At 45.1% G+C, this 25,638-nt stretch overlaps 1 protein-coding gene across 4 annotated transcripts; it reads left to right on the top strand.

Moving 5' to 3' along the window:
• The first annotated feature begins 2,132 nt into the window (after positions 1 to 2,132).
• ANAPC7 (anaphase promoting complex subunit 7) lies at positions 2,133 to 23,524 on the top strand. 4 transcript variants are annotated; one of them, XR_014785794.1, is made up of 14 exons: positions 2,133 to 2,367; positions 4,046 to 4,232; positions 4,682 to 4,801; positions 5,093 to 5,204; positions 5,936 to 6,089; positions 6,650 to 6,792; positions 7,810 to 7,927; positions 8,935 to 9,131; positions 9,720 to 9,944; positions 10,830 to 10,980; positions 12,756 to 13,167; positions 20,006 to 20,174; positions 20,851 to 20,979; positions 23,055 to 23,524. XR_014785794.1 is itself a non-coding variant. In XM_084820305.1 (11 exons), the coding sequence occupies exons 1-11, from the start codon at positions 2,267 to 2,269 to the stop codon at positions 12,943 to 12,945; spliced, it is 1,698 nt and encodes a 565-aa protein (XP_084676431.1). In that variant the 5' UTR covers positions 2,133 to 2,266; the 3' UTR covers positions 12,946 to 17,693. The 4 variants fall into 4 exon arrangements, 3 of the variants coding, with proteins under 3 accessions (XP_084676431.1, XP_084676432.1, XP_084676433.1); XM_084820305.1 differs by lacking the exons at positions 20,006 to 20,174; positions 20,851 to 20,979; positions 23,055 to 23,524 and having other exon boundaries at positions 12,756 to 17,693; XM_084820306.1 differs by lacking the exons at positions 20,006 to 20,174; positions 20,851 to 20,979; positions 23,055 to 23,524 and having other exon boundaries at positions 4,046 to 4,134; positions 12,756 to 15,697.
• The last annotated feature ends 2,114 nt before the right edge of the window (positions 23,525 to 25,638 follow it).

The following is a 25,638-nucleotide window of genomic DNA, read 5'->3' as shown; positions in this document are numbered from 1 at the left end:
GTGTCTGGTTGGCCACTGTGGGGACCAAATGCTGGACTAGATGGGCTTTTGGTTTGATCCAGTATGGCTCTTCTTACATTCTTCAATCAGTCTTGCCAGAGGTGTGAAATGATTGCTTGCAGAGGGCTTCTGAAATTAGATGGAGGGCCACAGGTTGCTGGCCCCTGCAATAAGATGATGTTCAAACTGTTCTGGAGTACCCTAGATACCTTCAGAAGCCTACTGGGGGTTTCCTAATTAGAAGGTCAGCAATAGCAAACTAGTCTCCCCGAAAGACACCTTGCGCGGTGCTACTCATCCTCTGTTTCATCTAGGACTCTGTGTCCCAGAATATGCCCCAGAATCCACTGCAGCGCTCAGGGGTTCATTAGAAGATATGACAGGGTTCTTGAACAAACAAGTAAATGGCCATGCTGGCTGGGGATGATGGGACTTGTAGTCCAACTCATCTGGAAGACACTGGGCTGGTGTAAAGTAAGTCCCGTTTCTTTGTAGTAGTTCAGCGCCGATAAAACTGGACTTGCCGACTCCAGGAGCAAGCGGATGCAAGCGGAAAAATCCACCCCACACCCATCTTCTTCATGTAGTGTGTAGTTCAGCTAAGATATTTGCTACTGGCGAATATGGTGATGGCCACCAACTTAGATGACTTAAAAGGCGGATTAGACTGATTCATGGAGGATAAGGCTATCAATGACTACTAGTCATGATGGCTATATACATATTTCGAGTAACAGAGGCAGTATGCCTCTGAACACCAGCTCCTGGGGAACTCGAGCCGGAGGGTGCTATTACACTCATGTCCTGCTTGCGGGATTCCCAGAGGCATCTGGTTGGCCACTGTGGAAGCAGAAGTTGGACAAAATGGACCGTTTGGCTTGGTCCTGTACATTACTCCTTATGTTCCTATCTCTGGCCCATAGAATCATAGAATAGTAGGGTTGGAAGGGGCCTACAAGGCCATCAAGTCCAACCCCCTGCTCAATGCAGGAATCCAAGTCAGAATCTTCCCTGGAGAGGCTCATCAGGTGCTGACTTTTCAGCACTAGGTGAAAACCTCACAATTTGCTCAGGTTTTTTACATGCTGTTGATACATATGTTTATAGTACTGGTTCTGGTTTTATGTGGCTTCTTAACACCTAACTGCTTGTTAATGTTCTACAGTGGGGCTTAATGTTCCATTAACTTAAGGCCCATTGAGGTAAATGGGTCTGCTCCAAGTATGACTCAGTCTGCTTGGAACCAACCCATTATATTTTTAGAGTGTGTATCTACTCAGATGGAAGCCCCATGGAGTTCAGTGGGACTTACTCCCCAAGTATGTATGTATATATGATGGCAGCCCTAATATGGATGACTCTTGTTTTAATCATTGTTAGCCCTTTGGGCTTGAAGAGAAAGATATCACTGCATAACAGAGGTGAGAACTTGTGGACCACCAGATGTTTTAAACTACAACTCCCATCATCTGTCACCATTGATTATACTGGTTAGGGCTGATGGGAGTTGTAGGCCAAAAATCTGGAGGGTCAGAAGTTGTCCACCTCTGCAGTAGAAAATAAAAATGAGCAACATCTATCTCCCACCCTATTGAAATGTGAGTAAAACCCAGCCTTCCCAACCTCCAGATGTTTTGGACTACAGCTTTCATCTTCCCCAGCCACCAGAGCAATGCTAGCTGGGGATGATGGGCACTGTACTCTAAATCAGGGCGGGCAACATGTGGCCCACCAGATGTTGAACTGCAACTCCCATCAGCCCTAGTCAACAGACAATGCTGAGGGATCATGGGGGTTGTAGGCCAAAACATCTGGAGGGTCATAAGGTGACCATCCCACACGTGCTCAGATCTTTCCTTTGTTCGTCCCACCTTTCTATGATTTCGGTTGGAGCAGAGTGTCTAAAGCACTGCCTGCATTTAAAAACAAAACAAAACGCATCTTTCTGAGGAACAAGAATTTTTTTTTTCAAGAAAAAGAAAAAAAACAACGATACCTGAGGTCCGATAATAATTTCTGCGGTGAAGAATGGTAGCATTTTTGCTGACGTTGACAGGCGAACCACAGGGCAGCCCTCTCGGTGGCGGTTTCCCCCGCGGGTGTCATGGCCGCTTTCTCTGCGAGGACCCCTCAGAGAGGCGCCATTTTAGAGTTCCTGAGAGGAGGACACCGTTGTGGTCGCCGCCGCCGCCGCCGCCGCATTGCCTCACGTCTTCTCGTTCGCCGCCTTCCCTTTCTCCGTCGTCCTTTCGGCTCGCCCGTGGCCATGAGCGTGGTGGATCATGTGCGGGAGATGGCGGCCGCCGGGCTCCACTCCAACGTGCGGCTCCTCAGCGGGCTCCTGCTCACCATGAGCGGCAACAACCCGTGAGTGAGGCAGCCAGCCGCGGTGGGGCGACGTTCGCGCGTTACAGATAACGAGAGCAGCCTCTCAGGGCTGCCTTTATTACGTAGTCCATCTCTTTCTTTACCTCCCCCTCCCCACCAGCGTTATCGCTACAACAGCCCTGTGAGGTAGGCCAACGCTGGTAAGGTTTCATTAGTCTAAGGCAGCCGTTCCCAACCGCGCGCCCTCCAGATGTGGACTGCAAGCCCCATCATCCCAACCACTGGCTGGGATGATGAGACTTGCAGGCTAGCACATCTGGAGGGCGCCTGACTGGGGAAGGCTGGCCTCAAGAAACCCAGCGAGCTTCACAGCCAAGGTAGGGATCTGAACCTGGGTCTCCTCAGCCCTAGTCCTTTTCCCATATTGCTGAAATCTCTCTTACTACATGTGTTACTGTAAGAACACAGCTGAGCTTGAAGGGCTGTGTTATATTTTTAATTACTACTAGTGTGAATACTGTCTTTGTGACTTTGTGTTGGACTAAGACTTGGGAGACTTGGATTCAAGTCCCCACTCGGCCATGAAGGGCACTGGGTGACTTGGAGCCAGCCGCTGACTCTCAGCCTAACCTACCTCACAGGCTTGTTGTGAGGATAGATAAAATGGAGAGGAGGAGGCGAAGGATCGTGTAAGCCGCCTTGGATTCCTTGGAGGGAAAAGCATGGGATGTAAACAAAGTAGTAGTAGTAGTAGTAATAATAATAGACCTTTTTTGTTTGCATATCTTGGACATTTGGCTGCATTCTCCTCCCCCGGTGTTTATATACCTAAGAACTGTGGATAACCCTTCCTGTGTGTAATGGTCTCTAGTCCACCAGTTTCTGCTACAGTATATCTGCTTAGGCTGTGCAATGCTCGTTACACTTACCTGGGAGGAAGCCTCATTGAAGCCTCATTAAAGATCCGTAGGATGGCATCACATGCATTTAAAGTCTTGTGGCAGCTTTACAGGCGAATGGATCTATTTGGGCATAAACTTGCATGGATTAAACACGTGCTGCAATACAAGGGCAAGGAATTAGTGGCCCTCTGGATGTTGTTGGACTCGAACTCCCATCAGGCTCAGCTGGTGGTCAGAGATGATGGGAGTTGTAGTCCAACAACACCTGGAAGGTCACAAAGTACCCCACCCCTACTGTAATAAATCTGCTTAGACTTTAAGGTGCCACAAGGCGCTTTGATGGTTTTGCTGCAACAGACTAAGAGGGCTGCTAGACCTCTGTACCAAAGTAGAAAGATTATGGTGGGGGAAGGAATGGTTCTGATGGGAGATTGGATTGAGTGGAGGTGGACATGGGTAGATGGGGAGCAGTATGATCAGATGCAAAGGAGAGTAGGGCTCCTGTGCCTTTAATCGCTGTGACAATACTTGGTATTCATAGGAAGAGGCATCTTCAGGCTGACAGAATAATGGCTTGCTTAAGGCCACCTAGTGAGTTCAAGACAGAAGGCTTTCTGGTTGACAGACATAGGGCAGCAAGTACTCCAAGAGCAGATTGGGGTGAGGCAATACCTTATAAGTTCTTGGTCAGGACATGGAATTGATGGATGGTCTCAGAACAAAGACACAATTCTATTGATTCTCCCTTCCTTTTAAGGCATGCTTGATGCCCTCATGCGATCATTTGACACCCATCTGCCTTTTGTTTCCTACAGTGAGTTGTTTTCCCCATCGCAGAAGTATCAGCTTCTTGTGTATCACGCGGATTCTCTCTTCCATGACAAGGAATACAGAAATGCCGTCAGTAAGTATACCATGGCTTTGCAGCAGAAGAAAGCACTGAGTAAAACTTCGAAAGTCAGACCTTCAACTGGGAATGCTGCGTCTGCTCCTCAGAGCCAGGTACTCATGGTTAAAATGCTGACCATAGCTTGTACCTCACCAATCAGACAAAGGGCTGTTGTGTTGGTTGTTGATTACCATGACAAGTAGATTGCTATCTAACTTAGTTCATATCTCGAAGTTTCTTTGCCCTTATGTGATATTGGGATGGGAGTGCGGGATTCAACATATTGACCTGATTCACATGTAATGGTGGCAAATCATGAGTTAATTAACCCACGATTTGCCAGAGTTGTGTTTGAATATGCAACCTCCGATTGGCAGTTCTGAGTCAGACAGGCCAAGGTCTGACATGTTCTAAGGCAGCTCCTTTAAACACCTTTGTTAAAAATTCCATCTCTATTTATTAGATTCGTATACCACCCAACTAGCAAATGCCCTCAGTATTTCTATTTCCTCATGTTTCAAAGCTGCCAAACTATTAAAGTAGCCTCCATTTTTTATTTTAGTGTCTGCCTTCTGAAATCGAAGTGAAATACAAAATGGCAGAGTGCTATACAATGTTGAAGCAAGACAAAGACGCCATTGCTATACTTGATGGAATTCCTTCAAGACAGAGAACCCCTAAGGTAGGCTCTTCCTAAGAAATCGGGTTAAATTTCTTGAGAACCTTTGGCTGGAGGTGTAAGATCATTCTTTAAGATAATTCCTTGAGCAGCCTTTGGTTGCAAAGTATAAGGCACCAATTTCCAGCTTTTGGAATAAAGGTAAAAACAGTTTGCCGTTAGTCATTGCAGACCCAAAGAGTTGCCCATCAGCAGTTGGAGAGAACAAATCCAATGCCCTTAGTGCGAAGCATAATGTCTTATGACCATATTAAAACTTCATTGTTTTCATAATTGTATTTCTGTGGATTACAGATTAACATGATGCTGGCAAACTTGTACAAGAAGGCAGGCCAGGAACGCTCCTCTGTGACAAGTTACAAAGAAGTGCTGAGACAGTGCCCGCTAGCCCTTGATGCCATCTTGGGTAGCCACTTTTCTTCCTACCAATGGTTACTGTTTAAATTCTTTTGAAGTGAAGTGTTCTTACAGGGCAGAAAAGGTGTGATTGAGAAATGTTGGTAAATGTGGATATTCTTAGCATGGGCAAGTGACAAAATATGGATTAAGGCAGGCATTCAGGTGAAGTCATTCAGTTGCCTGCTCATGAGTAGGTGCTAAAGGGGTACTCATGGTGGCTATATGTATTTCGTCTCAGAAGCCTTAAATGCTCAGAGAGGCAGTAACAGTGGTGTTGCAATGTCCTTTCCGATCTGAGAGAAGAAGTCTAAGGCAGTTTCCCCCAGCCTGGTGTTCTCCAGATGTTTTTGACTTCAACTCCCGTCAGCCCTAGCCAGCATGGTGATTAGTCAGGAATGCTGGTAGTTGTAGTCCAAAACATCTTGAGGGGAAAGCTATGCTAGGGATTTGTAGCTGATATAGTAGATAAGTTGTACAAATTTCAGGTATCTGCAGGGCTGGATCACTACAGCCCAGAGGAGGGCAACTTGTGGCCCTCCAGATGTTTTGGCCACAGTTCCCATCATCTGTCACCATTGGCTATGCTGGCTAAGGCTGATGGGAGCTATAGGCCAAAACATCTGGAGGACCACAAGTTGCCCACCTCTGCTTTAGTCAATTTACCTGGTCTTGGTACCTGAGCACATAATTTCCTTATGGCTGCCAAGGTAGTCACAGGAACTGTCGCTTCCCTTCTAGGTTTGTTGTCACTCTCAGTGAAAGGTGCAGAAGTGGCATCCATGACAATGAATGTGATTCAGAGCATCCCAAACTTGGACTGGCTTTCAGTGTGGATCAAAGCGTATGCATTTGTGCACACGGGCGATAACACCAGAGCCATCAACACCATCTGGTAAGAATCCAGGGCAAACTTGAACCAACTTTCTTGAAGAACACCTTGCCTAATCTCTTGTTCTGCTTGGTACAGAAGGCCATGTGCTCTTTGGAGCAAGGCATTTTCTATACAGCGTCATCTGTACTCCTTGGACACAAAACTGAGCTAGAAACAATTTGCTATTGATTGATGGTTGCATTCTTGATGTGGCAAAACTTTAATATATTGGAGTGTGTGCAACCCCAGACCACCTTTTTGAGATGCTCCACTGTGAAAGAAACCAAAATCTGAAGCATATACCTTCTTTCTGGGTATATATGTATCATGTGTTCTCCCCTCCTCTTTTTAATCTTCTTTGTATGGAAGATGTCCTGGCTGTAGCTTTAGGGGATATAGATATTATGGCATCAGCTGTCTGTTTTCTGAGATCAAAAATACCTTATTTTTTTGACAAAAGAGTAGGGCAGTGGTTGTTGTTGTTCTAATAATAAATACACAAATATTCCAGGAGGTTATTTTTAAATTGCTGTTAAAAGATTATTGATCTTATTTTTTTCAATTTGTTCTTTCCCCAAAAGCTCACTGGAGAAAAAGTCACTACTGAGGGATAATGTGGATATACTGGGGAGTTTAGCAGATCTGTATTTCAGAGCCGGTGACAATAAGAACGCAGTTCTAAAATTTGAACAGGCACAAATGTTGGATCCATATTTAATAAAAGGTAAGTCTCTGAGGGCTTCCTAGAATCATTTGTGTTCTTGATCCAATTAACAGTGCAATCCTATGCATGTCTACTCAGAAGTAAGTCCCACTGAATTTAGTGGAACTTATTCCCAAGTAAATGTACACTTTAATAGAACAAAAAAATCCAGCTTGTTCGTTTTTTGTTCCCAACATCATTGAGGTTGAAGTAAAAACTAGGACAAATGAAGCAATTCTTTTTCTATTTGTCCTTATACTTCTTAAAATCGGAGAGATGATTAAACCCCAGAGTGAGACATTTCTAACTGGTTAAAAAAAAAAGGTATATGGGTAACAGGTGATGCATCAACAGCATCATATAATGTGGAGGACGTTGCAGCACAAAATATAGAACATTATTTAATGTTTGTGTTGAGTTGAACACATCTAAAATTATTCACATCCAGTGATAGCCACTTGAATGTTAGGGCTTCATTTTTTTAAAAGTGTAGATTTGGACTACTGTGGACCTCCAAAGAACTGTGAAACATATTCAAGCTGACTAGAACAGGAAACATACCTAGCTTCTATGGAGACTAATTTTATAATTTTATTTTGAGTTTGTGTGTCTCTGTATCTGTGGATACATGTATAAAAGTGGGAATATTTTCTTACCCTTTCTAAAAATTTAAAAATGTTTGGCTCTGAGCACTATTTCTGCTTATTAGTGACAGCTGTAAATTATCTTACGCTCTAGTTTTCTTCGGTCTTACATTTTTCTATTTTTCTTAATATTTGTTTATTATATGACAGCTTTTTTCCTCTTGCAAAGAGCCCTGGGTTGCTTACATGTTGCTGCTGCTCCTCCATTTTATCCTTGCAACAAACCTGTGAAGTAGGTTAGGCTGAGAGTCATTGACGGGCCCAAGGTCACCTAGTCAGCTTCAGAGTGGGGACTAGAACCCAGATCTCCCAAGTCCTAGTCCAACATTCTAACTACTTTACCACAGTGGCATTGTTGTTGTTGATGTCCAGTTCTTTAATTCTTTGTCTTTAGGAATGGACGTGTATGGTTACTTGTTAGCTCGTGAAGGTCGCCTGGAGGATGTAGAGAATCTAGGCTGCCGTCTCTTCAACATTTCTGATCAGCACGCAGAGCCATGGGTGGTATCGGGGTAACTGGCTGTTTCTTGTTACCTTTCTTCTCTTCCACTGAACTGTCTTGAGGCTGGGTCCATCGAGGCACAAGGCTCCATTAAACAAGTCGAGTTCTGGATTGGCTGCTCTTCAAGGAATCTTAGGTCCAGGGCAAATGGTTTAGTGTCAGGCAGCAAAGTCTTGATCCACTGAAGACTGGGAGTTCGACCAAGGCTTATGTGAGATGTCCAGGAGTCTCTGCAACTGAGGTGCACAACAGAAATACTGCTTCTAAAGCACCTCTTACTGCTGTTGAACTGCTTTGGAGCTGTTGGATCCAAAAATAGCCAGGGATTTCAAAGCCAATCTGTCTGAAATAAAATTCGGCCACAAGAGAGCTAGCACCGAGTTACACATTTTGTAGCTCTGCCTTTCCAACCATGCTGCTCAAGACAGTTCATTCATAAAATAATTCATAAAAATTGCAAAAGTCCTTCCCTATAAACAAAAAACACTGTATTGTGTTATCATTAAAAAATGGTAGGACTAAGCAGAAGTGGGTTTGCTTTATTAAGGTGTTTCATAACTTCTAGGGAGACACTACTGAAAAATAGGCATCATTTCAGGATATTGAAACCTAACATTGCATTTCTTAATGGCAATAGACCATTCTGCCTTTAGCAAGGAGTTCTATATTCCGTTATTCGACAGACAGAAAGTATTTTCTGCCCAACATCAAAAGCAGTAATGGAAATGGGAGGTTGTAGCAGTTGGGGAAGGAGGTGTGCAGGGTAGAGAATTCACACAGAAGAGAGCACACCGGATGTCAGGATATCATCCCAGGCTGGTGAAGCAGGTAAGGCTTGATCCCAAAAGTGGGTGGGGCTATATCAGAAAAGCCCCTTCCTACTTTGCCAACATGCCCTTCCCACATTCCTTGATCCACGGGGGATGCACGCTGCCTTGACTGAAGAATTCCCTGGCTGTCTTCTGATGGTGGGCGTGTGAGGAAGTATATTAGCCACCATTCCCCTTCTTTCTGCAGGTGTCACAGTTTCTACAGCAAGCGCTATTCCCGTGCCTTGTATTTAGGAGCCAAAGCCATTCAGCTGAACAGCAACAGTGTGCAGGCGCTGCTGCTGAAAGGCGCCGCTCTTCGGAACATGGGGAGGGTGCAGGAGGCCATCATACACTTTCGCGAAGCAATACGGCTTGCGCCTTGCAGGTTGGACTGCTATGAAGGCAAGTAAAGATGGCGGACGTCTTGAAACGGGCAATGTCAAATCTAGTGGTAGAGTGAACGTCCCTGTAGGTCAGCCTTCCCCAGCCTGGTGCTCTCCAGATGGGTTGGACTAGGGACATAGGAAGCTGCCTTATACTGAGCCAGACCCTTGGTCCAACTAGCCTGGTACTGTCAACGCTAAATGGCAACAACTCTCCAGGGTTTCAGGGAGGAGTTTTTCCAGCCCTACCTGGAGATGCTGGGGATTGAAACTAGAACCTTCTTCATGCAAAGCATGTGTTCTACCATTGAGCTACAGCCCCTCCCCATTGGCCATGCTGTCTGAGGATGATGGGAACTGTAGTCCAATACATCTGGATGGCACAGGTTGGAGAAGGCTGCTATAGATCAACAAATGAATCTCATCACTGAGATGTCATCTTTCTGACATGCCAAGTACCCTCCCTAAAGCTTTGAACTTCCATTCCACTGTGCTCGGTTCTTTGACCATTGAAATGGGTAATTCTCCCCCCTTACTGCTAATGGTTCTGAAATAAGGAACTCTGGTTACTTCTACAAAAAATGATATTGACCTCTTTGACTCTCAGGTCTCATTGAATGCTACTTGGCATCCAACGGTCTCCGTGAAGCCACTGTTATGGCTAATAACGTGTACAAAACCCTGGGAGCCAATGCACAGACTCTTACTCTCTTGGCAACTGTTTGCCTGGAAGATCCGGTTGCACAGGAGAAAGCAAAGACTTTGCTGGACAAAGCACTGACACAGCGCCCTGATTACATCAAAGCAGTGGTAAAGAAGGCGGAGCTTCTCAGTAAGTCTGCTTCCTCTCCTTTTGTGTGCTTTATACATGCTTGTCAACACAAGTCTTACACAGCACACATAGATATTCCCCTCCAGTGCAAATCGCTCCTGTCTAGTCTCAAAGATGGTGACAGTTGACAATTCTCTCCCAAATCTCTTCAAACTATAGCCATATTCTGACATGCAGCATCCTTTCCTTTCACTTTTTGGTGTGGGCTACCAGCTGCCAACCATTCAGACTCCTTGGCTAATTTCTTTTACAGAAGAATTTGCCATTGAACTTTAAATGACTCTATAAATTGAGCTTCCCTGGTATCATTTAGCAAGGAGTCTCACATAAATTGGGGCACCAATGTTAGTCCGGCCTTCCCCGGTCTGGCACCCTCCAGATGTGTTGGACTGCAAACCCCATCATTGCCTAACCAGCATGGCCCATGGAGCTGCAGTCTAACACATTTGGAGGGCACCATGTTGGGCAAGGCTGGTTTAGGATGCAATGCTGTGCATGTTTAGAGAAAAAGAAGCCCTACAACTCCCAGCATTCTCCAGCCAGCAAGGATTGTGCACTTAGTCAACTAATTGATTTGGGTTGATTTTATTTTTAATTGAATGCAAGTACTTCTAAATCCGTGGGCTCCAAGTGCCTTCTAAAAATAGTCCTCCTTCCTGCTGTCTCACTCAGGAAGGAAGGTTGCTTCTGAGATGGTGTCTGCTGTGTGACACACAAGTACATCATCTAAAACCAAGACAGAACGGGTTCTTCTGATAACTTTTAAACTCTGCATAAATATGCATGTATATACATAATTTAAGACACATGCAATTAATGGACAAAGGTTTCTTTAATTGGGCGGCAGCCCTGGCATTAAATAGCTCTAAATCTCCTTGTTGACAGGCCGAGAACAGAAATATGAAGAGGGAATTGCATTGCTGAGGAGTGCCCTGGCCAACCAGAGTGACTGCATTCTCCATCGCATGTTGGGGGACTTCCTCGTGGCTGTTAATGAGTATCAGGAAGCCATGGACCAGTATAGCATTGCTCTCAGGTAATGTTCTGGGAACTGTTGCTGTGATGGTGATGAGTTATAACTTCTACAACAGCCTTTCCCAGTTAGGCTGGCTGGAGAATGATGGGAGCTGTAGTCCCACAAATCCAGAGGATGCCAGGTTGGAGGAGGCTGTCCTGCAACCATCTTCCTCAGTAGGCTGCTGGTAGACCCTGCTGAGCTTCTGCCTCATCTCCTTATTCTCCAACTGCTTCTCCTTCCAACAGCTATAGACACCCTAATTCTGTGCATCCTTTTATTGTGTGCGCGCACACAAAGTGGCTTTGTGACCCTCCCAAAAGTTGTTAAGATTCTGGCTTTGAGTCTCCAAGTGGTAGATCCCTTTTTGCTTTTTTTGACCCTCCTACATCAGGGTCTTTCCAGTAGACCTTAAGCAAATGAGTACCAGTAAAGCTACATTATGTCCTAAGAAACCCGGCTTGCTAATAAGCCATGTGAGCATTTGGGTAGTAGTCCTAATGGCTTTGGGCAACTTACTGTTCTCAAGAACCTTTATTTTTAAAAAAGATTTTATTAATTTTCCAAGTACAAAGACTTGGAAACATGCAAGCAAGTAAACAAATGAAAAGAAAATTACATCTAGTTTAAATCTAGTTGTTGACAGAGGGTAGTACGTGTGACGTATTTTTCCCCTTTACTTTACAGGTAAAAATATGGGTGGAATCTGTTGGCTATGGAGATTTTCTTTATGATTCTTCATAATAGCTAATTATATTTACGGAGGAATCCTATGGTCCCTGGGAGAATGTCCAAGGGACATAGGATTTTAAGAATTCCCCCTCCCAAAGCTGTAGACACTCCTACGACTTCAGGGGGAGGACTCTGAGATCTGCCCCTGCCCCCATCGCCTCGCAGCCACTGTGGAAAGAACTGTAGCACCTGCTTTCCAAGGTTGGGGGCAGTGTCAGTGGGAAGGAGTGAAAAGGAGAGGCTGGGATCCACTCTGTCCTGTGGCCTCTCCAGCCCCACCCCAGGCAGCATGACTCCTCTAGACAGGCTCAGAAGCCCATCTAGAGGGAAACATTTAAAAGGAGGACAAAGCAGTGAAACCTGCCTCCATCACTTCTCCTGCTCTGTGGTAGCACCTTGGCGGGGCACAGGCTACTCAGAAGCCTCTGAGGCCAGAGGCTTCCATCTCGTTAGTGGCAATTCCATAGGGTTGCACCCTAAATCTCTTTTTCCATAATCTGAAGAAAGGCTTTGATAGAGGTTGCTGCATACGTCCCTGATTTTTATATGAAATAAAATCATGCCATACAGTATAAAAATCAGATTTTTTTTTACAAAATCTTTATTTGAATGCACTTACCTAAACAAAAGCAAAAAACCTAAACACAACTGTATCATCTTTATTTCTGAAATATATAACCTCCTTCTTTATGGCCCTGAAGTGATTTAGTTGCATAGACTTCAGTGAGACTAAGCTATATTAAGATGCTTGGCTGTGCTTGTCTGAAGATTGCACCATCTGTCTCTTGTGTTGTCCTTTGTGAATGGTTGAAAAGCCACACTTCTGTGCAGTCAGAAAGTTCGTGGAGTTTAGCCAGGTGTGTTCAAAAGCTAAACTCTGCAAGATCCCTGCGTGGACTGCCTATGCATGAATGTTTCTCTCAGGAACCAAGCAGAGAGGCCTCATGTATCAGAAAAGGGCCTAGAAACTAGAAAGGTGAAGAAAGAAGATGAGCATGAGCTGGTTTGTCTTCTTCTACTGCCCCCTCCCGTCAGGATATTTTTCTGTTCTTCTCTTCCCCCAGTTTGGATCCCAATGATCAGAAGTCGTTGGAGGGAATGCAGAAAATGGAAAAAGAAGAGAGTCCCACAGATGCTACCCAGGAGGAGGATGTGGATGATATGGAAGGGAGTGGAGAGGAAGGGGACCTCGAAGGCAGCGACAGCGAGGCGGCCCAGTGGGCCGATCAGGAACAGTGGTTTGGCATGCAGTGAGGTGGCCTCTGAGACGACCTGGAATTGTAGCGCTTGACGAGTTGGCCCAAGATGTCCTGCTTCTCCCTGGCATGAAGAATTCCAAGGCCAGAGTGTGCTGCTGCCAGAACTGGGCTGAGGCATGACCCAAAGCAGCTGAGTGGTTTTAAAGAACAACAGTTCTTTTTCTGCATTATACTCTCAGTGCTCCTTATTTAATGAGGTGGCTGAGCCACTTCGGTGGTGAGTAGGCATTAGTGTCAAACAGCAATGTTGAGTTCTTGTTTCTAAAATTAGAAGCTTTAAAGTATTATAAAGCATTTCTCAATCGTTTGTTAATGACTAAAAGATGTTGGAATCATGTTGCAAACTAATTACGCTTGATCCCCAGTGGTGGATAAATGTAGGCTGCTTTTATATCCTTTTATGAAAGGAGGCTTTATTCACAAAGCCTGCAGTGTCTTTAGATGTATGAACTCCTCCACAGACCTGTGGGAGACTTTCAGAGTAGCAGTACATTTCCTCCCAGCCCTTTCCCCAGCCTCCCCTGTTTTTTTGTGGAGGGCACTTAATATGTGCACTCTAAAACAGAAGCCAGGCGCTTCAGGCATCTAAATTGAGGAGCACCTCTATAGCCAGTCAGCTGAAGAAATGGTGGCCTATGAAGGAATTGCAGTTCTTTTCTACTTTCTGCCGTAACAAGTGGTGTTCCTTTTAAGCCTTTGTGTTTGAAAAAGTGAAATGTAGCAGCATTGAGGAAAGTGCAGGCTGTGAAAGGCTCTTAAGGTAATTGGTAATACCAATTAACAGTATCTCTACACTTCAGCCCTTTCCTGCATAAACTATTAAAAACAGCCTTGATAACCTTTTGTGCTTCAGACCTTGATTTGGTTGTATTAGGTAACTGTTCCTCAAAGCACAGTCCAGTGGCAAGTTCCCCTGGGCATGCCCCATTGGGAACAGCTGCACACGAGCACAGAAGCGCTGTGGGTTTTGTTAAGTAATACCAAAAAGAAGAGGGCATCTTCCCTCTCTCATCTCCTTTGACCCCATTGCGAGCATCTTTCAGCTCAAAGGAGGCTAGTTTTCTAATTGTTTTTTCTTGTGGCATGCAACATAACAGGTGGCGTAGTGAAGGATGTAATCCCCCTTCTTTCATAGTTGCATTTTTTTGCTCTTCACTGGAAAGAGAACTCTGTTTTTCTACTGGGGCACACCTTATCCTGGACAGTTTTGGATTTTCCCCGCTTGTATTGCAGATTGCTTTCAGCAATTATGGATGTCATTTTGGAAGTGAGGGGGGTGGGTTTGCTTCGTTCATTTCTTTCCATTTTTGGCTGTCGTCAGATGCCAGAATTGTGTGCAACCAACAGCAGTTACACATGAGATGGGCAATGAGCTGAGGCATTGTAGCTGTGGCTGCTATTTTGTATTCTGTGTTGAGTGGAATCCCAAAATTACAGAAACAAACTCCATAGAACAGGGCAAGTTGAAAAGTGTCCCAATCAGGGTCCACTGCAAGTTCACCAGAGAGATGTATACACAACCAGGCTGTGACCATTGACCCCACCAACAGAGGTCAAAGTTTGGGATGGATTTAATACGTACGGAGATTCTTGCTAACAATGAGATATAATACCTGTGCAAAAACTTTCCTGAACATGATATGAAAAGGGCCAAATAACGAAAAGAGTGTGAATGCTGGGGTGTGGAGAGGAAAAGAGTATCTCCTTTCCATCCTAGAGGATGTGATGAGAGAAAAGGGCGGCTGGGAGAGAAGGCAATTGCTAGGAGATATAAGCAAGGGTGGAGTTGAACTAGCTCAGCCTTCCCCAACCTGGTTCCCTCCCAACAATGGCCACTGGCTGGCTGGGGCTGATGGGAGTTGCAGGCCAACGCATCTGAAGGGCACTAGGTTGGGGATGGCTAAACTAGTGGGACTGCTTCTGGTGCCTCATTCAGCTCAGTAGCAACAGGACTGGGGAAGGCCCACCAGACATGAGAGAAAGGATTTGCCTACAATAGCATATTCCTACCTCCTTTCCCTTCCTCATTTTTCTGGCTGAGAGTCTGCTTTTAGAACCAATTAAGTTAACTGAATCACAGCAAGCTGCATTTTGTGCAGAAAAAGGAGCTTAGCTCTTAGATTTCGTTAAACCCTTTAGAACCAACAGGTGCAGCTAATATCCTTGCAAAACAATGCATTGCTGGTGGGAGCTTTACGTCCTCGATACTCACTTGCTCCTAATGTCTCTGGACTAGCCACCTCCAGTGCTTCTGATGATGGATTTAATTGCTCTTTAATGCTGTGTGTAGAAGGAGCATTGGAAATTTCACTGCAGCTGGTGACGGATGTTTATATCTTGAAATCCATCATTAAAATTACTGCCAGCCTCCCTTTCTCCCTCCAGCACCCAGGCAAAGAGTGCCTTAATGTACTTGGAAAACGGTTCCTCTTGTTGCAGAAGAAGCAGACCTTTTATTTTAAGTGTGTATGTGTGTTTTTAATATGGAAGGCCGTGAGTTGTACACCCATACTGGAACCTCCTGAGCATTGCAACTTTAAAAAAAATAATAGTAATGTTATAACAATAACAGACACCCATGGCTGAAAAATGTATGTTCCCAGAGCAAGAAAATGCGAGTCACTGGCTGTGTTCCTCTGAACAAAGGATAGACACCTTTATATCAGGAACACATAGTTTTTTAAATTTACTATATTTATACTCTTGGTTTTCTGCCAAAAGAATAGCACACAAGGCTGTTTACACTTAATCAGAAAAAACCCTGAAAACATCACAAAATACAGCAATATATTAAAATAACAGGTAGTTTAAAATGGACTAAAACCAGGAAGGATAAAAAACAAAGACCCAATGCAATAAACCAGTAATGAAAAACAACATGCCACCAACTAAATATTAACTACCACTTAAAGCTCAGGTACACAAGACAAACTTCAGTGCCTAAAAGCAGCCACTACCAGCTGAACCTCCCTTCAGGGTCTACAGTCAGCATGCAACCACAGAAAAAGTCTTGCCTCCAGGAGCCATCTGCCCTAACCTCTAAGGACAGGAGGATCCAGAGAAGGGCCTCTGAAGACTTGCCTTGCTCAGCCTTCCCCAACTTGGTGCGTGCCAAATGTATTGGACTACAGCTCCCAGAATAATGGAAGTTGTAGTCCAACATGTCAGGAGGGCACCAGGTTGGGGAAGGCTGAGCTGGCTGTTAGGTTCATCCAGGAGAAGGCGGTCTAGAAGCTGCCCACATCCCAGAGCGTTTAGGATTTTATCAGTGGGAACTGCAACAAAATGTTGCAGTGTGGACAGCTCCTGTTTAAGATGGTAGCCGGCCAACTCTTCCAGGTTACTCCATTACATTCCCACTCTGCACTGCCCTTGTCAGCTCTATTTTTTTGTTCATCCCAAGTCAGAATTCCATGTCGGTTGAATGTGCTCAGTCCTCATTGAGCTGGGGGGCGGGGTGTCTTCCCTTGAGGGTTTTTTTCCCGCAGCGTATTTTTTCTACTGCCAACCTTGAAGTTCCCCTGAGCCTGAGGATTTCTCCGTCTTGTGCATGGATGGTTCTGTTTCGGCTGTGTAAGGATCTGCACTCTGAGAATGAGTTCGCCTGCCCCTGGTATAAGTAATACTGGGTTAGGTGAACAAATAGTCTGACCTGATAAGCTTATTAGCTCAGTGGTAGTGTAGAGCCACCTGTGTTGCATCCAGTGGGTTCCAGGTTCAATCCCCAGTATCTACAGGTAAGGCTGGGGAAGATTGCTATCTGAAACCCAGGAGAGCTACTACCAATCAGTGTGGACAATAGATGGACCAGCCCTCCAACTCTGTGTAAGGCAGCTTCCTGTCCTTGCAACAAGCCTGCAAGGTTAATCACCCATACTGCTGATGTTAGGCTGATGTTGAGATAGTGGCTTGCTGTGTTCTCAGCATTGAATTAAGATCTGAAGCAGAGCCTTGCTGCTTCACAACTTTGTTTGCTAGTCACTATGTTGGTCTATTTTTCTTAACTTTAACTGGTTATATACCCTTTTTTAAATCTTGATTTTATATGCTTTCATCCCTTCTCCCCTGCCCCCCCCCAAAGTAAGAGTGAAATGGAGCATAGGAAGCTGCCTTATACTGAGTCAGACCCTTGGTCCATCTAGCCCAGTACTGTCAATAGTGATAGACAGCAACTCTCCAGGCTTTCAGGCAGGATTTTTTCCAGCCCTCCCTGGAGATACCAGGGATTGAACCTGGGACCTTCTGCTTGCAAAGCAAGGGCTTTACCACTGAGCTTCCCATCATGGTCCATGCATTCCAGAATGTTAGGATCCCACCCACCCTGCAATTACAGGTAAATACATATGTTCCCAATTACCACTTTGGAAAAATTGACCATAGGGAGAGGGGCAGGGGTGGGAGAGGACGAGGAAGAATCAGAACAACCACCGTCATTGGTGGGATTTGTAAGAATTTACCAAACAAAGTAGGATTGCATCAAAAGCAGCTTGGTGAGGGAACAGAGGCAACCAATCTGCAGTGTTCTTAGCTGTGCTTTCAGGTGTTTGGAAGTTTTCCCAGCTGGGATCCCTGGCTTAGGAAAGGTTTAGCTGTTGGCAGGAATTAGATGCTTCTATTGGCACCCAGTGCAGAAACTTCACATTGATAGCGGCAGTGTGAAAGACCAGGCTGGGCGAATGGTTACATGGTGCTCTAAAAATACTGTTTCCGTACAGTGTTCTTTCTTTCCATCCTGGCATAACCATAGAATCATAGAATCATAGAATAGTAGGGTTGGAAGGGGCCTACAAGGCCATCGAGTCCAACCCCCTGCTCAATGCAGGAATCCAAGTCAGAGCATCCCCGACAAATGGCTGTCCAGCCTCGTCTTAAAGGCCTCCAGTGTGGGAGAGCCCACCACCTCCCCAGGTAATTGGTTCCATTGCCGTATTGCTCTGACACTCAGGAAGTTTTTCCTGATGTTCAGCCGGAATCTGGCTTCCTGTAACTTGAGCCCATTATTCCGTGTCCTGCACTCTGGGATGATCAAGAAGAGATCCTGGCCTTCTTCTCTGTGACAACCTTTCAAGTACTTGAAGAGTGCTATCATATCTCCCCTCAGTCTTCTCTTCTCAAGGCTAAACATGCCCAGTTCTTTCAGTCTCTCTTCATAGGGCTTTGTTTCCAGTCCCCTGATCATCTTTGTTGCCCTCCTTTGAACCCTCTCCAGCTTGTCTGCATCCTTCTTAAAGTGTGGTGCCCAGAACTGGACACAGTACTCCAGATGAGGCCTAACCAGTGCTGAGTAGAGGGGAACTAGTACTTCCCGGGATTTGGAAGCGATGCTTCTATGAATGCAGCCCAAAATAGCATTTGCCTTTTTTGCAGCCACATCACATTGTTGGCTCATATTCAGCTTGTGATCGACGACAATTCCAAGATCCTTCTCGCTCGTAGTGTGGTTGAGCCACGTATCCCCCATCTTGTAACTGTGCATTTGGTTTCTTTTTCCTAGGTGCAGAACTTGGCATTTGTCCCTATTAAATGCCATTCTGTTGTTTTCTGCCCAGCACTCCAGTCTATCCAGATCACTTTGAATTTTGTTTCTGTCTTCCAAAGTATTAGCTATCCCTCCCAATTTTGTGTCATCTGCAAATTTGATCAGCATTCCCTGCACCTCCTCCTCCAAGTCATTAATAAAAATGTTGAAGAGCACTGGGCCCAGGACTGAGCCCTGCGGTACCCCACTCGTTACCTCTCCCCAGCTTGAGAAGGTCCCATTGATAAGCACTCTTTGAGTCCGATTCTGTATCATCAACAATTCTGTATCATCAACCATCATCAACCTTCCTCAATCGACAGGAATTAACTACTTGACCTGAGTCACTTAGGGTTTTAAAGGTCAATACTAGCACTTTGAGGATGATAATTGGTTTATATCCATATCTGCTTTTGATGGTGAAAAGCTAGGACCCAGTCTTAGGCTTCACTTGAGGGGACCAGTTCTGCCATTGCTGTGCAGTGGGACCCTACTGCCCAATACAATGGCCCACTGTCTCCATAAGACAGCCATATGGTGGCCAGGGCCAGCATCAAAGGTAGGCATGTCTGGGTATCTGCCAAGGGCCCACACCCCAGCAGAGGCCCACTGGCAAGAGCCCCCTAGAGCTGCTTCTCCTCTTCAACATTCCAACCTGCTTGTTTACTTGCCTCTCTCTCTGACCCAAACAATGGTGGTGGTAAGGAAGAGGCAGCACACAGGATGCCATGGCCTTCTTGCTCAGTGGCTCTCTGTCAGGCAAGGAAGTGGTAGCAATGATGAGAAAGCGGAGGAGGGGCAAGAGCAGCTGGTGATGATGGTGAGAAGGCAAATTCACTGAGGAAGGGGGCCCATGCAGGGTCTTGCCCAAGGGTCCTCCAAACCCTGGAGCCAGCACTGGGTGTGGTGATCTATCCTACTTTCTAGAGGACAGTCCTCTGTTTAAAGGCATCCTCTATCTGAAGGCCTGGCTGGTCCAAGTCCAGTTTAAAGAACCCATTAAGAAGGGAGAGCAAAGAGGCCTTGAAGCTGCCCAATGAACAGTTAGTGTCTGAACAGCAGATGGAGCAGGCACACAAGTAACGTGGTCAAGGTCTTCCCCACTAGACTTTAGTCTTTTAGGTCTGTTTTAAATCTGTTAGGGCGCAATCCTATGCAGATTTAGACAGAAAAAAGCATAGCTGGCTGGGAAATGCTGGGAGTTGTAGGACTTTTTTCTGTCTAAACCTGCATAGGATTGCACCCTTATTGTATTTTAAATCTCTGCATTGCTGCTAGGTTTTATTCTGGTTTTACTTTTATACTGTAGTTTTGAACTTCTAAATTTTATATTGTATTTTATGCTGTATTTTGTGGTTTTAATCGTTGTGAACCACCCTGTATAGAAATGTAATAAATAAATAAATAAATAGGCTGAGATATTTCGTGTTTCTATTTGAATTAGAGTAATTATTTCTAAATTTTCATCGATACATATAAACTAGCATATGCAACATTTATGCTAATTGGTGTCATCTTTTGTCCTCCATTTTGGCAGTGCATGGCCATCAATCTCTTTGATATCATTTCTCTGCTAACCACACAAAGATAATTCTCATCCAACTTGCCTAATGAAGTACCTTGCTCTGGACACATCATTTAGAAGGAACATAAGGCTATTGATGGCTACTACTCATGGTGGCTATATATTATCTCCATTATCCAAGGTAGCATGACTCCTAAACCCATTTGTTGGGGAACTTGGGATGGAGGGTGCTCTCATCTCCTGCTTGTGGGCTTTCCAGAGGCATCTGGTTGGCCACCATGAGAGCAGGATGCTAGACTAAAGAGGCTCTTGGTCTAATCCAGCATGGCTCTTATGTTCTTAGAAAGGCAGAATTCCTGCTGCGATACTTCCTATGCAGGCCATTCTATAGCTGGCGGGGGAGCAGGTGGGCAGACAGGGGGGTTCCTGTTCTGAAATGAACCACAAAACCAGCCTTCCCCAACCTGGCGCTCACTCCTCATCCTCTTTCTCATCACTGCTACCGCTTGCTTGCTTGACAGGCACAGAGCCAGGGAGCAAGAAGGCAGGAGGGAGTTGCAGATGTGCTGGACTGCAACTCCCATCATTCCCAGCCAGTATGGCCAGGGCGGGGAAAGCTACTCTAAAACCAAAGAGGAGGAAGGAAAGATGAAGCAATTTGCAAATAAGGATCAACATGGATGAAATGACTCATTTAATAAACTCCCCGATTTGGTCTGAGTTGAAATGGAACAACAGTACCATAATAGGGAAACGGGTGGGGGAGGAACAGGAAAGATGGTCCTAAATATTTCTAAGCTTTCCTAGCTGTTGAATTGCAAGTTGCTGACCAAGCTTACAATATTTTTTTCTGGCAGGACTATTTTGGCAACGCTTTATTCCCATACTGTCTCCACTTGATGCTTTCTGCAAAGGAATGTTCATTGATAATCCCAACGATTATGAGGAGAATCACCTCCGTTTATTTAGTCTCTTACTACTTAGCTGTGAGTGCCAGATTCTAACTCTGGGATCTTCAATGTGGGGGTCTCCTCTCTTGGAACACGCCAGGCTCTCTGCCTCCTGATTTTTAATTAGTTATTATGAGAGAGAGAGAGAGAGAGAGAGAGAGAAGATATAAATACATGTATGTATGTATTTATGTATATATTTAATTGGAAGGCCGGCATGCTACAAAGCAAAGTTCTGCCCTCCAGCACCATCTTTATTTGGCCTCAAAAGAGTGGCTTTGTGTTTTGGAGCACACTTAGGTACTTGATCAGTTTGCCTTCTGGGAAATTAGTGTTTTGTGACTGGTCATGCCCAGCATGGCAGCCACTTTATGACTGGACAAGCCCCCTCATGGCACCTATTTTGCTACAGCGCCCACAACATTCTCTCAAAATTCCAAATGTGCCCACCGACCCCAGAAGGTTGGGAGGCCCTTCAAAGTGTAACCCCTTACTGTCTAAGCTAACTGGCAGCAATACAATTGGTGGCAAACGGAGTTCGATGTTCCCTGGCACAGCTCAGGAAAAGGTGGGAAAACTCTCTTCCTTCCCATTCCTCTCCTCATTCTGACTCCTCAAGGCACAGTGTTCTATCAAAGTTGGGGAATTACATGAAAATCCTCTCAGAACTTGTCAACCAGTCTAGATACCCCATGTTGACACAACATGATGATCTTAGCTTAATTGTGCCCGACTTCCCACCCACCCACCAAACCTCAGAAACAGAAACACAGCAACTCTAATGAGAAATGAGCAAACTATTTCTGTGGAGATTATTACACCCCTCTTCTCTCAGAAACAAGGAGGGGTGAGCTATGTGGTGAGAAAACTAAAGGTTTCCCGAACCTTTTTTTTCCTGTGGACTTTCATGCACTCAGAAACCCCCTCAGAAGCAGCAATGTGCTGTCTGGCAAGAGACAAGGGAGTTCCCTCCTAGCTGAAGATTTTCCCATCTTTTTTCTCTGAAGCCACTAGAATAGGAAAAGCAGTTTGCTCTGTTTAGGGAGCTGCCTGTCTCTCCCAAGCCCTGAGGGGCATTTCTAAGGGCAGCAGCAGAAGAGCCTGTTGGCTCCTCTAGATGGCTACAACTCTGAATGAATGAATGAATGAATGAATGAATGGCTTTATTCTGATCTCGGAAGCTAAGCAGGGTCAGCCCTAGTTAGTACTTGGATGGGAGACCACCTGGGAATCAGGCTTCCTGCATTGAGCAGGGGGGTGGACTCGATGGTCTTGTAGGCCCCTTCCGACCCTATGATTCTATGACTCTATGAAGAGATAAAGGATTCCCTTTGCGGATGGCTCTATAGCTACACTAGACGGTGGCATGTTGGTTCCAAAGATGTGGATAAAAGTCAGCCTTGGCCATTAAGATGGCAGGGTTACATTTCCTTCCACCAGGGTTCCAAGCTTTTGACCTAAGAAGCTCCTGGAACGTGCACCTCAGTAGTGTGTAAAATTTAGGCAAAGTAGCTAAGGCTCCTGCCCTGATGATGGGTACAAAATTAGTCCCTATACGTATTTCTGCCTGCATCCTGTCAGCAGATATGATCAGATTAAATGTACAGCTTGTAATATATGGTGTGTATCCTTCAAGTTGCTTTGTTTTTACTCTTTTCTTTGCAAGTACTCTTTTTGGAGAGCATCTGATGCTATTATAATAGAATCAATAACAAGAAGCAGCTTCAACTTCAGTTCCATTGATAAAAGGAGAAGGCTTCAAAGCGTTCCACTAGTTCTTTACGTCCCTTTAGGTCGCAGGGATTATAGGGACTTCACAATTCTCTCATAGGATTACAACATCCTGTCAGTACGGAGGAGGATTCAAAGTTTAAACTTGCTTGAGAAGCTTTCTCCACAAACAATTGGTTGATTTTAAGGCATTCAAGAAGATTGTTGTCTAAAACTCACTGTGGTCAATATTGGTAACTCTTCCTATACAGGGTGGGTTCAAGGCACATGCAAAACAATATGGTCTCTGAAGAACCCAATATTTCCTTGGACTGAGGTTTATTGATCAGGTGCCTCTCCAAGAGAAATTCTCAGATTACTCAATTTTCCTTGTCTTACAGGTAAACAATCACATGGAAATTCCCTGAGGAAAATACTTTTGCATCCATATAGCTCCCTTGGTAGGTGATCTGCAGAGAGAAGACACCACAGCTCTCCTTGGGCCATGAGAGAGGAAAATACTTTTGGGTTCTGCAGCAAGAGAACCCGCTAGCTCTGTAGATCTCATGAGAGCATATAGTCATGTTCCCCTTCTCCAAAACTTCCATGGATAATTCAAACTCATTTAAAAGCAATTGCTATTAATACAAGATACTTTCATGCCACCCTATTGACTCAGCAGTGTCTACAGGGGATGCATATTAACCTATATTTTTACTTAACCATTGCATTCATATTTTTTTTCTGGAGGCACTCAGGTGAACCTGCAATGCAGTAAAGTATTTGTTGGGTTCCATGCCAGACTGAATAAGTAATAATTTAAATAAAACAGGGATCCACGTTGCTTACAAAAGGTGGATCTTATACTGCTGAATATGTGGGTCTACATAGCCTTTGTACAGGCAGATTGGCTGAGCAGATAGAACGTGGATCAAGGCAAGTGGGCATCACATCTACAGATATTCTATCTCATAGCCAAATAGCCAAACAGGGAGGTGACCATGTTCTCACCCTACCTGCCACAAGATCAAACAGGAAAGTAGAGAGGTTCATTTCGTGATACCAAGAAACAAAGCCCTATGAGGACAGACTGAGGGAGCTGGGCATGTTTAGCCTTGAGAAGACTGAGGGGAGATATGATAGAGCTCTCCAAATACTTGAAAGGCTGTCACAAAGAGGAAGGCCAGGATCTCTTCTCCATCATCCCAGAGTGCAGGACACAAAATAATCGGCTGAAGTGACAGGAAGCCAGATTCCGGCTGAACATCAGGAAAAACTTCCTGTTAGAGCAATACAACAATGGAACCAATTCCCGGGGGGGGGGTAGTGGGCTCTCCCACACTGGAGGTATTCAAGATGAAGCTGTTGTTGTTGTTCAGTTGTTCAGTCGTGTCCGACTCTTCGTGACCCATGGACCATTTCATCAAAGATGAAGCTGTACAGCCACTTGTATGCTTTGACTTGGTTTCCTGCATTGAGTAGGGAGTTGGACTCGATGGTCTTATAGGCCCCTTCCAACCATACTATTCTATGATTCTATGAAGAACTGGAAGCAGAAGCCATGGATGATCTGCATTCAGAGTGGCCACGGGGCCTCCTATATGCATTCCCTCCCCTTCCTGTGTTGGCACAGTTACTGTGCTAGATTTGTATGACTGGGGCAGAGGTGGCAATGATAGCTCCATACTGGCCCAGGAGGCCCTGGTTTTCAGAAGTGATAAGACTTCAGTGTGAGCCCACCTTGGAAACTTCCAATCTGACCAGATTTCATATCTCAGGGACTGATTCTTCACCCAGATCCAGCCTGGCTCCAACTCTGCATCTGGAGGTTGAGAGGGGACAACTCTTAGAGCAGGGATTGTCGGAAGAAGTGGCGAGTACGCTTCTGGTATCCCACAGAAATTCCATAGCAAACATCTTTGTTATGAAGTGAAAAGTGCTCCAAAGGTGGTGCAAACATCAGCAAATGCTTTCAGAGCAGGTTAGGATTCCTGATGTGTCCAATTTTTCTTTAAGCCACCTTGAACAAGGGCCTTGCACCAGCAACTCTGGTAGCTACAGATGTCTTTAAGTCATGTAGGAAGACCTATGTTTCCAGCCAACCCCAAGATGTTTCCTCTGGGGTGCAGCCCTTTTCTCTCCACCTGTGATCCACTGGTGCTGGAAGCTGTCATTCAAGCCCCTTCCTTCAATTCCTGTTAAAGAACTCATGTGGAAGGTCACCTTCCCAACTTCCACCAGAGGGGTACGGGAACTAGGAGCTCTGTCAGTTTGAGAAGAGCTCCACTCTTTTCTACCAAATTGAATAGTGCTGAAACCTGACCCAGGGTACATACTTAAGGTTATCTCTATGTTTCACCAGGTTCAGGAATGGCATTGCCTGATTTTCGTCCACGGCCATTCATCCTAGATTAAAGTGGCAGCACAAGCTTGGAAACTAGGTGTTCTGAAGCTCTATTTCTCTCTTATAAGAAGGGAGATCAGACACGGAAAGTCACGATTAGTTGATGGATTTGTGAGTGCATCACACTGGCACTCCCAGCAGTTAAATTCCACCCAAAGTTATAACCACGCATTCAGTCGGGAGTGCTGCAAAGTCAGCGGCACTATGAACCTACATGCCATCAGAAGACATTTGTAGGGTATCAATAAAGGTGTCACCTTCCATATTCACCTGCCACTACAAAATTCACAAGTTTGCTTCTGCAGAAGCATCATTTGGACGTAGAGTCCTACAACAAGTATTGAGACATATGCAGTCTGGCTCACTCACAAAGGGCCAGTACTTTGGGACTTCCCGTTCCTGCCTGATCCACTCCTTCACTGACCAAGAACAGGAAGTTCGGCTTACCATGAAGTGGTGTTCTGGTCAGCGAGGGATGGCGCACGCAGTCCCACCCATATTGTAGTTCTGCATATGGCATTGTGTATGTTTTGGTCTGGGGAGGGATATGCTTTCGCATTCTTGCAGTACCCCTTTGCAGC

The sequence above is a fragment of the Heloderma suspectum genome, chromosome 13, assembly GCF_057233095.1.
Source record: "Heloderma suspectum isolate Gila_16-S chromosome 13, 16-S_ref, whole genome shotgun sequence".
NCBI classification, from domain to species: domain Eukaryota; kingdom Metazoa; phylum Chordata; class Lepidosauria; order Squamata; family Helodermatidae; genus Heloderma; species Heloderma suspectum.
Note: the sequence above shows the minus strand (reverse complement) of the source record. Positions and strands in the feature narration are given on the sequence as shown.